General features: G+C 37.1%; 1 protein-coding gene across 1 annotated transcript; it reads left to right on the forward strand.

The window, feature by feature from the left end:
• The first annotated feature begins 2,178 nt into the window (after positions 1-2,178).
• vgll4a (vestigial-like family member 4a) lies at positions 2,179-14,203 on the forward strand. The gene is made up of 6 exons (XM_006796469.3): positions 2,179-2,269; positions 2,806-2,925; positions 4,101-4,263; positions 5,051-5,276; positions 6,524-6,638; positions 9,280-14,203. The coding sequence occupies exons 2-6, from the start codon at positions 2,859-2,861 to the stop codon at positions 9,468-9,470; spliced, it is 762 nt and encodes a 253-aa protein (XP_006796532.1). The 5' UTR covers positions 2,179-2,269; positions 2,806-2,858; the 3' UTR covers positions 9,471-14,203.

The raw sequence follows: 14,203 nt of genomic DNA on the forward strand, positions 1-14,203 counted from the left end.
AAGCACTTATTAATTATATCATCAATACTTATAAGACAAAACAAAAGACTGGATTTTTTAAACAATTCAATAAATCAATAACTTGTGATGTGCAGTGGTAAAAGATTGTTAAAGTGTAAAAATATAAATTCAAACATAGGCACACATAAAAAAGTCAGGACATTGAATCTTTATATCGCAGTTTGAGTATATTTTCTAATGAAGGGCTAATATTACTATATGACTTCATTCATCATGGCATGACTTGTTAACTAGAAATCTTACAGCCCAACTTCAGTCCTGCATTTTAACGGTTAATAACAAGGTAAAATATTAATATAATACTTTTTGAGATATTATAAGATACTTGCACATACCGTGTATATTTTATATGTTGTTTATGACATTTTGCTAAATTTTTACATGGAATTAGTTTCGTGCTTTATAAATATTTTTACAGAATTTGAAGATTTCCTCTAATACTAAAAATCTGAAATTGGAGAAAATTCCTCTGTTGCTTGGCAACGTGACACAATAATAATAATAATAATAATTTAAATAATTAATTCTATGGAATATAAATTTACCTTATGAATTGAATTTCAGGTCTACAACTATTTATTCATTCATTTTACGTTTCACTGATTAAGGGAAATTCTGGGAAATATGATATTTGTATTTTCTGACCCTGATCTCTGTCATTTGTGCAAAATGCCTGTAAACCTGTTGACAGTCAGCTACTATATATTTTTTACTGACTCTGTAGGACTAGTTGTTAGCAGCAATTTGGATTATGTTTAGCGAGCCAAAGCAAATAAATGGTGCTTAAAAGAGGAAGGAGAGAAGACGGCAGGATAAGTATACCTCTAGGACTTTAGATTTGAGCAGGGTCCAGGCCTGCCCTCTACTAACTGTGCCCCGTCAGCTGAATCCTACTGACACACTTCAGCTACAAGTTACTAATTCATAAAATTTGGTAATGTAAAGTTAAAGCTCATTTCCCTAATAAGTTAGTGTGGGCTCACTTTATTTCTTGAGTTGCTTCTGCAGCAACTGTAGTAACTAGCATGACTAAGGAGTACACTGAATAGATGGGCCTATGCAGGTCAGACTTTGGGGAGCACCCCTCATGTCTCTGCAACTAAAAAGATGTCATTTATCAACTTGTGCAGCTTTAATACATGACCCTACTGAAAACAGTGCTAAACAAATGGAACTGTATTGAAGATATTGTGTGCTCACAGCCAACTGTCCTTGTGTGTGGTGAATTCATTGATCCACTTCTGTACTGAGAGAAAAATGTCTCTTGTGTTTGTATCCTGCTTTGACATGTTTACAACTGTTACTAGCTGCTATTTCTTTATGAATGTACTATGCATTAATACTTGTAGCTGTGCATCTTGCATATATGGGGTGGGGGGGTGGAATACCTTGAGCCCAATTCTCCCCTGTCAAAGCTGTTGCTAGTCCAGTTGATCAGTTGATATGGTGTAAAGATTTGTGATTAACAGGCTCCTCTCTTTTGTTGAATGCCTGAAGACATTACAGTTATCTTTATGTCACTTTAACAAGGGTGACTTTTGTTTTTGGGGTTGTGGCAGCATAGTTGAGGAAGATAATATGAGTTTATGTGTGCTATTGTGACACCATGTGGTAGTATCAGTGTAGTGAGCAACAAAACCAACCTAAGCTTTGCTTAAGTCTGAAACCCAGCCATTCTAGTCAGATGTCTGTGGATGAGACGCTCCAGCAGGGCATTGTGCCTCAGTCTGTCCTCAATGTGTTGTGCTGCAGTCAGACTGCAGGAAACTAAACTCACTGCAGTGAAAATCACTGGAAACTCCTCATAATGATTCGTGTAAAATCAACAGCAGTTCAGAGAAAGCAGCTCTTTGAATGTTTACTTTCTTCACATATCAAAAACATTATGTATATGGTCAGTAGTGGCATTAAAAAAAAATCAAGTAGCCTATTGTGTTTCACGTTAAACCCATTTCATTTGGGCATCTTCATAGGCTGCGTAGCTTGATAAACTTGAAAAACAATGTTACTTTTAGGATGATAGGAGAATTTATTAATGGTTAATATCAAAGTGTTCATACCGTATAAAAGTACCTTTTAAATATGCTTCAAAAAGCCCCGGTTCGCCTTGTATCTCTCCGCTAGGGCCGCTCAGCTCTCTTTTATTGTCTGAGGACTGCTGCTGTGTGAAAGTGCGTGAAGAAGGCAGAGTACGTAGGCAGACTCGGCTAACTATGGTGTTGCCGTAAAGCTAATTTTTGTCGAAGAAGTAAGTATCATGGAAGAATAGGAATACCCATCTTTTGGAATTCAGTTTGTTGGATATAGACTATTGAACTTAACCTGGCACTAAGTAGATACTGACTTGTATTCTTTTTAGGTTTTTGCTAGTTAAAACGAAAACCATTGACCTAGAGCACTAAAAAGTTAGCGACTTGGCTAACGTAAGTTTGTGTCGTGAGTAAAGTAGACAAAGTTCGCTGTCTTGTATTTTGGCTTCAGCAACTAAGCAGACCGCTGGTCGCAATACACGTATAACATTGTATTTTAATAACAACAACCTCTTCAATATAAGCGTTTATAACTTCGTAGTTCAATTTAAAGCTCGCACTGATGAACGGCTAGTAGCAACTAGCTCAGCGTAGGCTACGTGTTTAGCTAGCCGCACTAAAGCCTGTAGTCTTCAGTGTCATGAAGTGCCTGTCGTTGAACAAAATAAAGACTAATGTCTTTTGGGATTACCATTAACTGGCGTGTAAACGTATGCCATTTTTAAAAACATGACAACATTTCTATCTCCTTTAGGATAGCTTGCTAACGTTAATGTTAGCAAGTAGCCTGTTCGTGTAAATGCTAGAATGGACATGATAAACTCTCAGTTCCTGGACAAGATGAACAATAACATTGGGAGACTGCACTACGAAGGTAAGTTTGTCTTTTTTCTTTCTTTTGGTCCTATAGTTCCTGAGTTTATTTATAAATCGCAACACGTTGTGGTTTCCCTAAATTCAGCGCCAGATACTCCTGTGTTGTGATTTGCGTTACCCTTTTGACTATCCTGACGCTAGCGTCGAGACTGACGACATGTTAAATAACTTGTTGGTGCGGAGAACAACGACTGTTTTGTTTAATAACATCGCAACTTTAAAATACGATTTTTATAGCCTGTATTTAACAAGTTGGCATTGAATAATAATAACATTCATTTGAACTTTGTAGAAATTCCCAAGCTATAACGGCATACGCTACAATGCTGCTTCATGTGATGTAGCAGTGATTAAGCTTCAGGTTGTGTAACACTCATTTGTGCCACTGCTTAGTCAAACATCTAAAGAAATCAGGAAATTTTGCTCAAAAATTTGCTTTATCATGTTTCTACACACAGTTTCCTTTGGGCTTAGATGAGTGGGTGATTTTTAACTGCTTGTGTATTGCTCCATTGGCTTTCTTGATCAAAGTTTACTTCTCAAACAAATTGCACCTCCATAAATGAAACAAAGTCAGAGTCGTTCTATAATAGAAATTCAAAAAAATAAATGTAAATTATAATTTAGTTGCCATTTACTTAATTTGTGATCTCCGGTCCCCCAGTGAATCTGGTATTATTATTTTTTTAATTCACCAAAACCCAAAGTACTTCTCCATTATAACTATATGTGTCAAGTGTTCTCTTTTGTGCAATGGCCCTAGATTATGTAATATTGTCAACTTTTCCGTCTTCTGCTAAGCACTTTAAATTGCAATTACTTGTGTGAAAGGTCCTTTGAATACATTTTACACAGGTTATTCAAACTTGGTGTAAAAACAGTTATTTACATTGTTTTAACATTAAGCAATATGTACTTAGTCAAACTGGTTTCTACTTTGCTTTTTGTAGCTCATGGTTTATTAAAATCTGGCCAAATTGTATTACTTGGTATATTTATGAAACTCTTGATCACCTACCAGTGCAGTCTCAAAAAGTCAGTTTAAAATGAATTGATGGAATACACAGAGTCCTTATAGTTTACTGTGTTTATTGTGTATTTTATTCTGGAAACTTGCTTTTAGTCTAAATTAATTTAATTAAGTTATTTCTACTACTGAACTCTTTCCCACAGATGAGTCCAAGATGCCCTCCCTTTCTGCCACTATGTCCAATATAAGTGGGCCTCCTCCTCACTGCCCAAGCAAACGAAAATATGGCGAAGAACAAATGGAAGACCGATTCCACTGTGATGAAGACCACATGACCAAAATGAGCAGATTGTTTGCCACCCAGCTGTAAGTGGCTTTAAAAAATTATTATGATTTTGTGTGGGTCTTGAAATTATTGCTGTATTGTTTTTTTTTATATTTGTTGGATTGAATAAATTGTATGCAGTGCAATATATGAGTTGTAAATGTAATACATCATGTGACAAGTGTCATGCATTACAAACGGGGTCCCCCTGATACTTTTCTGATTGTCATACAAACATGTAAAATTATTAAGAAGCCCTAACCTTGTATTCATCTCCTTTTTTCGTTTGGTTTCATTTAAGTCTCGAAGCCAGCATATGGCAATATTTATTTATTTATTTATTTATTTATAAATACAGCACTCAGTGTTTCAGTGTGTTCTGGCTGTGAAACGTATTTATTTTATCCAATATGAGTAAAAACATTCAGTCTGATGTTATTCAGAATACAGGCTGAAAGGGAAAAAAAAATCTGACCATGACTTTACTGATCAGCCTCTTAAAGTTTGATGGTAAAGTGTGACACAGAGAACCCCAAAAAGTTGATTCTGTTGGTCTGGACATACTTCCTTACCTGGTTGGTTGAGCATGCATCAAGACCTGACACAAAGTAGTTCACTGATATAAACAAATCTTAAAATGAAGCTGTATATAATCTTAAGAAAAGTCTACAATAATAATAATTATAAAGCTGCATATTACAAATGAAAACCCCTTCCTGTACTTCATCTGTGTCTGCTTAAAAAAAAAACATCCCCTCTGCACAACAATTAAAACAAAAGTTGTCCACGAAGCTGCTAGTACATTTTATTTTACCTGTCTTTATCAAGGGGACGTCCCTCTGCTGGAGACAACCGTAGTGAGCACTGGAGCCTCAGCCACAGTCCTGTAGAGCACGTTATTTCCTCCTCTAATGGTCTCCATGGGAACCATCTGTATGCTTCCATTGCTGGCTATGCTGTAGACCAGCCGATACCTCTGACCAAAAGCAGCCATGACATTGGAGTCAGGGGAACAGAGAGGTCTGTCATAAGTGGAACTGTAGAGCGCCAGCAGGTACGTCAACTTGTAGCACATAAAGAGAGCATTGTGATGGTTTTTTTGCTGTTGTTTTTTTTTTTTAAAAAAAGGTTGCACACACTTAATTTTTTTCACCTTTCTTGTTGTTCAGTGAGATATGACCAGTGGATGGATAAAACATGTACTGAAATGCATTTACTGTGTGCAAAACAACAACTATCTATGATCGCTTCTGTTGTGAAGAAGGGGTGGGGGTGGGGGGGTGGGGGTGTATTGTAAGGCTGGCAAAATCAGTTTTGAGAAACTGTTTGAATACTGACCTATTTAAACCTCTATGGTTTATTACAGTCAACAGTAAAGAAAAACACAACTACTAGCTAATGTGAGAACAAATAAAAATATGAATTTCACTAAGAGGATGAACAAAGAAAATTTTTCTTATCTGCCTGTAAAGACAACATATCAGTTTATTTTTAATATCTTTATATATTTTGGCTTATGTATTTAAGTCAGTGTAAGGAGATCAAAATAACAGATATGAAAAAAGGTAAAAGTTACTACATGTGATGGCCAGCAAAGATTTAATGCCACGATTAACACAGATGAAAGAATAAAGACTGTGTTCACAGTGTGTTGACCATGTTTCCTGTTGTCCTGTTACTAGAGTTGTCTTGCAGATTTGGGGTGCACATAAGTGGTCCGCAGCTGCGCATTCGCTGTCAAAATAAAAGACGTGCACCAGATAAGAAGTTGCAACGCGCGTTTGCATACATATTAAAGGAACTGTTTTTGTCCGCTAGAGTGGGATTTTCACAGCATATTCTGCACCACATCTCTGTGCGTTCATCATTTGTTTGAAGCCAGCTCACCTCCTGCAACCACTTTTCCGAGAATACGCACTTCTTTTCGGACTCCTTCTGACATTTCTTTGGAGGTGGAGGAACACCAAAGTAATTGCTTAAAGGAGCTTGCTTCTTCGACATCTTTAAGAGTTCTAAACAAAGGTCTGTCCTCCTCCAGAAAATCTTATGTACGCAAACGTACGTTGCAACTTCTTATCTGGTGCCCATCTTTTATTTTGACAGTGAATGCGCACCTGCGGACCACTTATGTGCACCCCTGTGTGTATATATATATATCTGCCTTTGCAAGATGGTTGGAAGTACTGTGTAAATATTTTAAGATTGATCACAGATGGATAAAAAAACCATTTAACCAGTAATGTAGGTCAGTAATGAATCCTTTTTTTTTTTTTCTCCCTCTCTCTCTCTTTTCTTATACAGAATCGTCCCTCGGTTATTACCTGTGCCCCTGCGAGCAACCGCAACTGCAACCTCTCTCACTGCCACATGAATGGTTGCACTACTAGCCCACATACTGATCCGAGAAAGGCTAATGGTAAGTCTTTTAAGATACTTGCACTAACAAACTAATATATTTGTCTTTCCATGTACTGATTTGCTAAAGTATGACAAAAAAAAGATCTAAAAGACATGTGGAGTTTTAAAGTCAACAGTGCTGGGTGGTTGCACAAAAATATATCCAAGTTGCATATTTTTATTTTGCTAATTTAACCAATTTATCAACGTTAAAATCCAACTTTGTCAATAATTAAGAGCAATTGCTGCCACAAGTTGGTGTCTCTGTCCTTTGTGTATGTGTTCTCAGTCTCTTTGCAGACATAAAAGTAATATGTGGTTGTACATTGGCCAGTTTGAAAATTCTTGAGCTATCATGCAGCCCTAATCAGATGTAGTGTGAGTTTTTGACTCACTGTTATGCAAACTAGTTTATTGCAATGGTTGCATACAACAAAAGCTTATCCTAAAACAGGGCTCGCAAAATTTCAAAATCCCTGGTAGCCCTTCGGGCAGGGACTCTTCAGTTTTTGGTAGCCCAAAATAAATTTAAGTAGCCCGAATAAAAAAGAGAGCAATTTTTTGATTGATGTTTTGTTTCCTGTTTTGTTTGCTTTACAATATTATACATTAAAGTATAATATTGTAACGGAAACAAAACATTAATCAAAAAATTGTTGAAACACAAATTACAACATTGTATAAAAATTACAAGCATCAATTCAAATACTTGGTTCTAATTGAACAGAAACTGATTCTAATTGAACTTGTAAGAACTGTAGAACATGAATCAGTCTGTGTCAGATCCTGAATTTGAAATTTCCCCTGAAGTCACGGGTAAGAGGCAAGTGGAACCAAGATCTATGCCATTTGCTTTTTGAAGTTTGCAAAGACTGCTAAATTTTGCCAGTGGTAGTTCACTCTTTGCAACATAGTACGCTGTTCTAAACAGATTTTTCAGGTTTATTTTTAGTATGTTATTTGCAATTGGTGTTTGTTCTGGGAAAGGTATTGCAGACTGAGCAATAATGCATTTCTTGCATTTCTCATGGGTTCTAATGGGGGCCCTTCTTAAAATTACTGGTCTCAGTAACAAAGGCGCTTGTCGACTAAGAAATCGAGGGAAAACCAACAACACACCCGGCAGAACATTATGTTATTTACACGAGTGCACATAAGTGGTCCACATGTGCGCATTAGCTGTCAAAATAAAAGATGTGCACCAGATAAGAAGTTGCAACGCGTGTTTGCGTCCATATAAAAGGCACTGTTTTTGTCCGCTAGAGTGGGATTTTCACGGCACATTCTGCACCACATCTCTGTGCGTTCATCATTTGTTTAAAGCTAGCTCACCTCCTGCAACCACTTTTCTGAGAATACGCGCTTCTTTTGTGGTTCAGACTCCTTCTGATATTTCTTTGGAGGTGGAGGAACATCACAGTAATTGCTTAAAGGAGCTTCTTTGACATCTTTAAGAGTTCTAAACAAATGTCTGTCCTTCTCCAGAAAATCCTATGTACGCAAACACGCGTTGCAACTTCTTATCTTGTGCGCGTTTTTTATTTTGACAGTGAATGCGCACCTGCGGACCACTTATGCGCAGCCCTGGTTATTATTTAGCTTGTCATATTGCAGCCACAGAAATTCTTTTGTCCATGAAACCATAAAGCTGCACTTTCTTTTTGCCTTATAGTCTGATTTGTCATAACTTTTCCGTTTTGTGGTAAGCTTTTCTTTGGCTGTCACTTCTTCACCCTGACCTGTCTTATTTGGCTCAGCAGAACTAAAATATATATCCTACTGCTTTTACACACGCACTCGCATAACGCTCAGCGATTCTCTGCGCGATCATGTTTAAGCTTGTTGCGGGAGATTTCACTTGTCATGTTTGCATAGTAAGCTAACGATTGATAAGATGATGTCAGAGGAATTGGTGCGCAAATTATCGTCACTCACCAATCAGTGCTGTCGCTCTCTATACACAGTTCGCGCGATTGCAAAGTGAAAGCAAAAAACAAGCGCAAATTCAAAGGCGATTTCAATATGTCACATATTGACAGTGGCTCACCGATGCCAATGACATAATTACTCAGCTACATTTCCGAAAGAATGCAAAAGCATTGACATATATTTTTCCTTCCTATGATAGCCCGACGGGCAGGGCAGAGATAGATTTTGGTAGCCCAACTGGAAAAATCGCTAGCCCCGGGATGTCGGGCTAGCGATTTTGCGAGCCCTGCCTAAAATGAATTACACCAGTATATTGCACTAGATCGTTTTAAGATTTCTGATTTAGAAAGGCAACCTCTGAAAATGACACATACCTAGGAAAAACTGTAGTGAATCAAACAAATTGTATCTGAATCCGTATTTGATCTATTGTAAGTATACCAAATAGTGTAACAAAATGAAATGGTTAAAAAACAAACTAAAAACTAATTTTCATGCACTCAAGCTATTATATGTTCTGCACTTTGCATCAAATTTGCAATCAAAGCTATTTTTCAAAATACCAAGCTGTGTTTTTCCTAGACTTTGATAAGAGAGCATCCCCAAAGCTGCTTTTTTTTATTGAACTGAGAAATCAAAAGGTATTTATTCAATTTTCAGTTTAGATGCATGGAAATAACAATTTCTTTTTGGTCTTCTTCCTCCACGTGATGTTATTCCATCCAATTTAGTATGCGATCCTGTGATTGAGGAGCACTTTCGTCGAAGTCTTGGAGAGAACTACAAAGAAGCAGAGTCTGTGTCTAACTCAGTGTCCATAACGGGTTCAGTGGATGACCATTTTGCCAAGGCACTGGGAGATGCCTGGCTCCAAATCAAGGCCAGGGGTGGGGGCCATCAAACTCCAGACGCTGATCCGTGAATCAGAGGGGAGTAAACATTATAATCACTTAAGTATGTGCATATGAGAGTAGAGATCGCTCGCTCTCATTTCTTGCCAAGAATCAACTTCCCTTAACCAAGAACAGAGTAAGACATATGGTGCTCACACCGGCTGTTTGCTTGTGGACCTCAAGGGTCAACCTTCTGTTAGCTCAATCTGAAATCATTAAATCTCTCTTATAATAGAAGAGAATCTTAATATTGAATAGTTGGGTTGACAGTGTTAGTTGTGGAAACAATCATAGATTTTATTTTGAAATGAAAATGAGATTCACAGAGTGGTCAGTTGTTCAGAGTTCATGCTCTGTTTTACCTGCCTTTCACCTGCCTTGATAGCCAAAGAGTTTCCTGCCTTTCCAATCAACATATAAGCCATGGATTTACTCTTTATTTTCATCTAAATCACACTGCTTTTGAATTTATATTACTTGAAAAGGACAGCCAGGTCTCATTTGCACTATTACATTTCTGACTGTTTAAGGTAGCAGGTTACCTGTTTCAGTTGGAACTGATGTGTTCACGAATACATTTGTGATTGTGATAATGCAATTAAGGCTCTGGTCCCCCGCTTTGTGAAGACACTAGCCTAATCAGTCTTCTTTATGATGGTGAACTGGACGTATCCACTGTTGAATAATTATAGTTTCCTGTCTATACACTCACTGTGGGCGATTACTTAATAAACTAATATCACAGTAGATATCTAACTAGACAGCATGTTTTAAATAGCTGGGTTCTATTACAATCCTTATTCTATACTATATATTTACTCAGAATTTATTTTTTATCTGTAACATTTTAGAAATACTCACTGCTGGTACAGTTGTACTCAATATATTTTTTTGTATCAGGTTTTCATTAGTATATGTAGATGTATATCCTAGCATCCATCTACAAGTCACAGCCTCTGGCAAGGTTGTATGAATACAGTTTAAATAGGCTGCATTGCTTTTTTTTGTTTGTTTTTGTTTTGTTAATTCTGTGGAGCTGAACACTGCGGCTTTACACAAGACTGAATACAGCTAAATCTGACTTTCTGTAGCTTTTTATTAGCAGTGACTTTATTTATTCTTCACATGTTGATAGTTTCATGTTGACTTTTGGCAAAATGCAGTGACAACAGAACTTTGACTTTAATGTGTTTCTTTTTGTTGTTGTTCCTTTTTTTTTTTTTTAATGGTTCATTCCATGAAAAGTTCATTAGTGCCTCCCACCTCTCCTCCTCACAGTAAGCACATTTATTTTTTTCTACAGTAACTACAGTAATAATGGATTGGATTTATATAGCGCTTTTTCAAGGCACCCAAAGCGCTTTACAATGCCACTATTCATTCACTCTCGCATTCACACACTGGTAGAGGCAAGCTACAGTATGCTTAATAAAGCCATAGAAAGTTACAGGAAACTAAATGGTGCATTCAAAATTTTAGCACTTTTTAATTTGTGATATAGAGTAACTGAAACAAGCTTTAAAAAAATCTAGAGTAATTGGTCATTTCGTACATTTGATACTAGGCTGATCTTCTAGCTGTGATATTTTTTTCCATTAATTTTGTAATCGTCATTGTTTGGGTCACCTTAAAATGTAACTTAAGGTTGAACCGTTCGATACAGTGCTTTCGGTTCGGTATGCATATGTATCGAACAATACAAATTTTTAAAATTTATTTTATCAACTTTTCTTCTGACGATGCTGTCTGTGTTGAGAGCTCAGTGGATCTGTGTTTGACTACTTCGCCTAGGCTTAGGCTGCACTGTCGAGCGCAGATCCACTGAGCGCAGCGCAAGCTAGCAAGACAGAAGCTAAGCTCGTTGCAACATGGCAAATTGAACCTCTCCCACCCTCATTCAGATCTGGCCTTTGGAACTATTTTGGTTTTCATGTGAAGTATGACCCTGAAGGTAAGCGTGTCATGGACAAAAGTAAAAACAGTATATCAGATGTGCCACGCAATGCTCAATTACATGGGTGGGAACTAGTGCGTTAGCGCAGTTTGCTCGTTAATGTGTTGACGCCGTCCAGCCCCACGTACGGGGCGATCCGCGGTAGCTCGTTAACAGAGATCTGCCGTGTTGTGGCGTTAACGTCATTTCAGATTAACGCTGACAGCACTAGAGGGAACAAAATGAATATGACTGCACACTTACTCCGACATCATCCTAGTGCAAAGACAAGTGGAAGCAGACAAAAACAACAAGCACGCATGCTACAAACTTTACCCGCGTCATTTAGACTAGTGATGTGCGGATCGATCCTGAAATATCGATTCCTCCGATACCAATCATTTATGTTCTAGAATCAATTCTTACATTAAAATATCGATATTTTAGTAATTTAGGGTAAGTTTGTAGTTTATCATTAACAGGAACACAGTGGAAAGAAACTATAATATTCGGATGGTCTACATTCAAAGGAAGTACTTCCTCTTCCGCCTTTCATAGTCATTTGCTTTACAAATAGGCTGTCTGTCTCGCAGCCCCTTGGCGTGCGCACTCACAACAAGGGCTGAGCGTAATTGGAGTCATGTGCGAACCTATTTTACCTCCACAAAAACTGAGACGTGGTTTGCCATACATGTAGAAAAAAAGGTGAGGTGTTGTGGCCACACTAGGGAGACATTTCAAAAAGGCTGTGGGGGGGGGGGGAAATAAATACATTGTACAGTGTTTATTTATCGGATAAAATACGTTAAATGTCCGGATACAGCGGGGGTGTCCAAATTCAGAGGCTGCTTCCACCTGAGGACCCGGCCTTCGCGGTTTAAAGAAAGCCGGGTATACGACGATCACTGAGCGCAGCGCAAGCTAGCAAGACAGCCGATCAACACAACACAATGTGTTGATCGGCTCAGATATTTGAAGTTTACACGGCTACATTCTCACCTGAAAATATGTTAAAAGTTTTTTTTGCGACCCAGAAAGAGAAATAAGAGTAATATTAAAACTAAGTAGCTGCCGTCATTGTTGGAAACAAGTACTCTGATGTCCTGTAATCATTATGATGCTATAATTTGAGATACAATAAATAAAATAAGTTTTTGTACAAAGTATCGGATCAGTATCGTCGATACCACCCTGAATATTACTTGGTATCGGATCGGAAAGGAAATCAGTGGTATCGCACATCACTAATTTAGACAGCCGTTAGCACATGAGTCTCCTTACGGGGACCTGATATGTTTAATATGCTGCTGAGAATATACCCCAGAAGAAGCGTATAGTATAGCTTTTATTTTGGAAAGAGCCATTTCTCTGTAATAAACTCTCTTTTCCAAAGATGAGTGATTTCTCGATCAGATAGATTTATTATTTTATCCCTTTGTTGTTTCAGCAACATTAAATTAAAAAAAGGTACGTTTGAGTTAAAATATATATTTATAATTTTAATAAATGACAAATTTAAAAAAAAGCATGAACATTTTTTTTGTATCGAAAAAATATCGAACCAAGTATCGAACCAAACCGTGAATTTGCTCAAACTTTGAAGGTAACTACTTTTATGGCTTCATCAAACACATTCATAAAAAAAATCAGCTAATTCGATCAGGTGGGGGCTTTTTTTTTTCTCCCAACAGTAAGAACGACAAAGGATTTCTCCATTGCTTTAGATTTTCATGCACATGCAATATGGGTGTCCTTTTATAAGTAGGCATCAACATTCCATCACTGCTGCCTGACGCCAAGCTGTCACTTCAGTTGTGTTTAGCTTTTACTGTTACACGTATTTTGTCTGTTTTGAATCAAGGTGATGTCATGGTGTGTGCTGCAAAAGTTTTGATTGAGGAAAAAATGAGAAAAGTTTTGTCTTTTTATGCAGTGGTGTTTTGGTTAAGTTAAAATTTTCCTCTTGTCAAATTCTCTTTTGTTAGCGTAAACTATTTGTCAACACTGACTGAGATGGGGGTATTGTAAAGTCTAATTTTGATCATTTAACTGCCTGTGAAAATCTATACATTTGTTATTAATATTCTGCAATTTTTAAGTCATTGCATACACTATCCTGACTTTATACTTTAATTTACTCACAAGACTATCATTGCGCCGTGCGGAATGATTGATTTTATTATTATTTTTTTCTTTCGGTAGTGTACTTCTCTGTAGCATGGATGCTCAATATCTTGTAATCATGGATTCTAACTTTCTACAGGTTGATTATTTTCCCACAGTTGTCAGATGATTATTACGTGCAGGAACACAACAGCCTCTTGATCCAAGACTTTCTTTGTGTCAAAAGTACTTCTGTAACACTATTAGTTTGTGTAGGATTTGTTCGTACCATAGTAGAAATTAGGGTTTGTCACAGGATCTGCTTGTTTGACACAAGTAGGGTTTTCAATAATATGTTTGGGGTTTTAGTCAATTGTTATTTAATTTCTGTATTTACACTACCTGTATCTCAGACTGTTTAAGGTGTCATCCAAATACAAAAAACAGTTGTGCATTTTTGTCCTTATTTCTCTGGAAGAAAACACCACTTTTTGTTTTGCTTTGTTTTTTTTTTTACTTACATTTCTTCAAAATAAACATATAATGCCTGCCTTTGCATATGTCTTTTTGTCCTTTATAATCACTTGTAACTGAAATTAAGAGAGTAGTGGCAAATACAGTGAATGGTTACAGTTTGAGATTAGTTTATTGTCTACACAAATCTGTAGTTACAATAGTTTTTTGCCAGAAAACAATGGGTATGATGTTTGTATGAGCTGAAATAAA

This window comes from Neolamprologus brichardi, chromosome 20, assembly GCF_056152115.1.
Source record: "Neolamprologus brichardi isolate AB-2024 chromosome 20, ASM5615211v1, whole genome shotgun sequence".
Classification (NCBI taxonomy): domain Eukaryota; kingdom Metazoa; phylum Chordata; class Actinopteri; order Cichliformes; family Cichlidae; genus Neolamprologus; species Neolamprologus brichardi.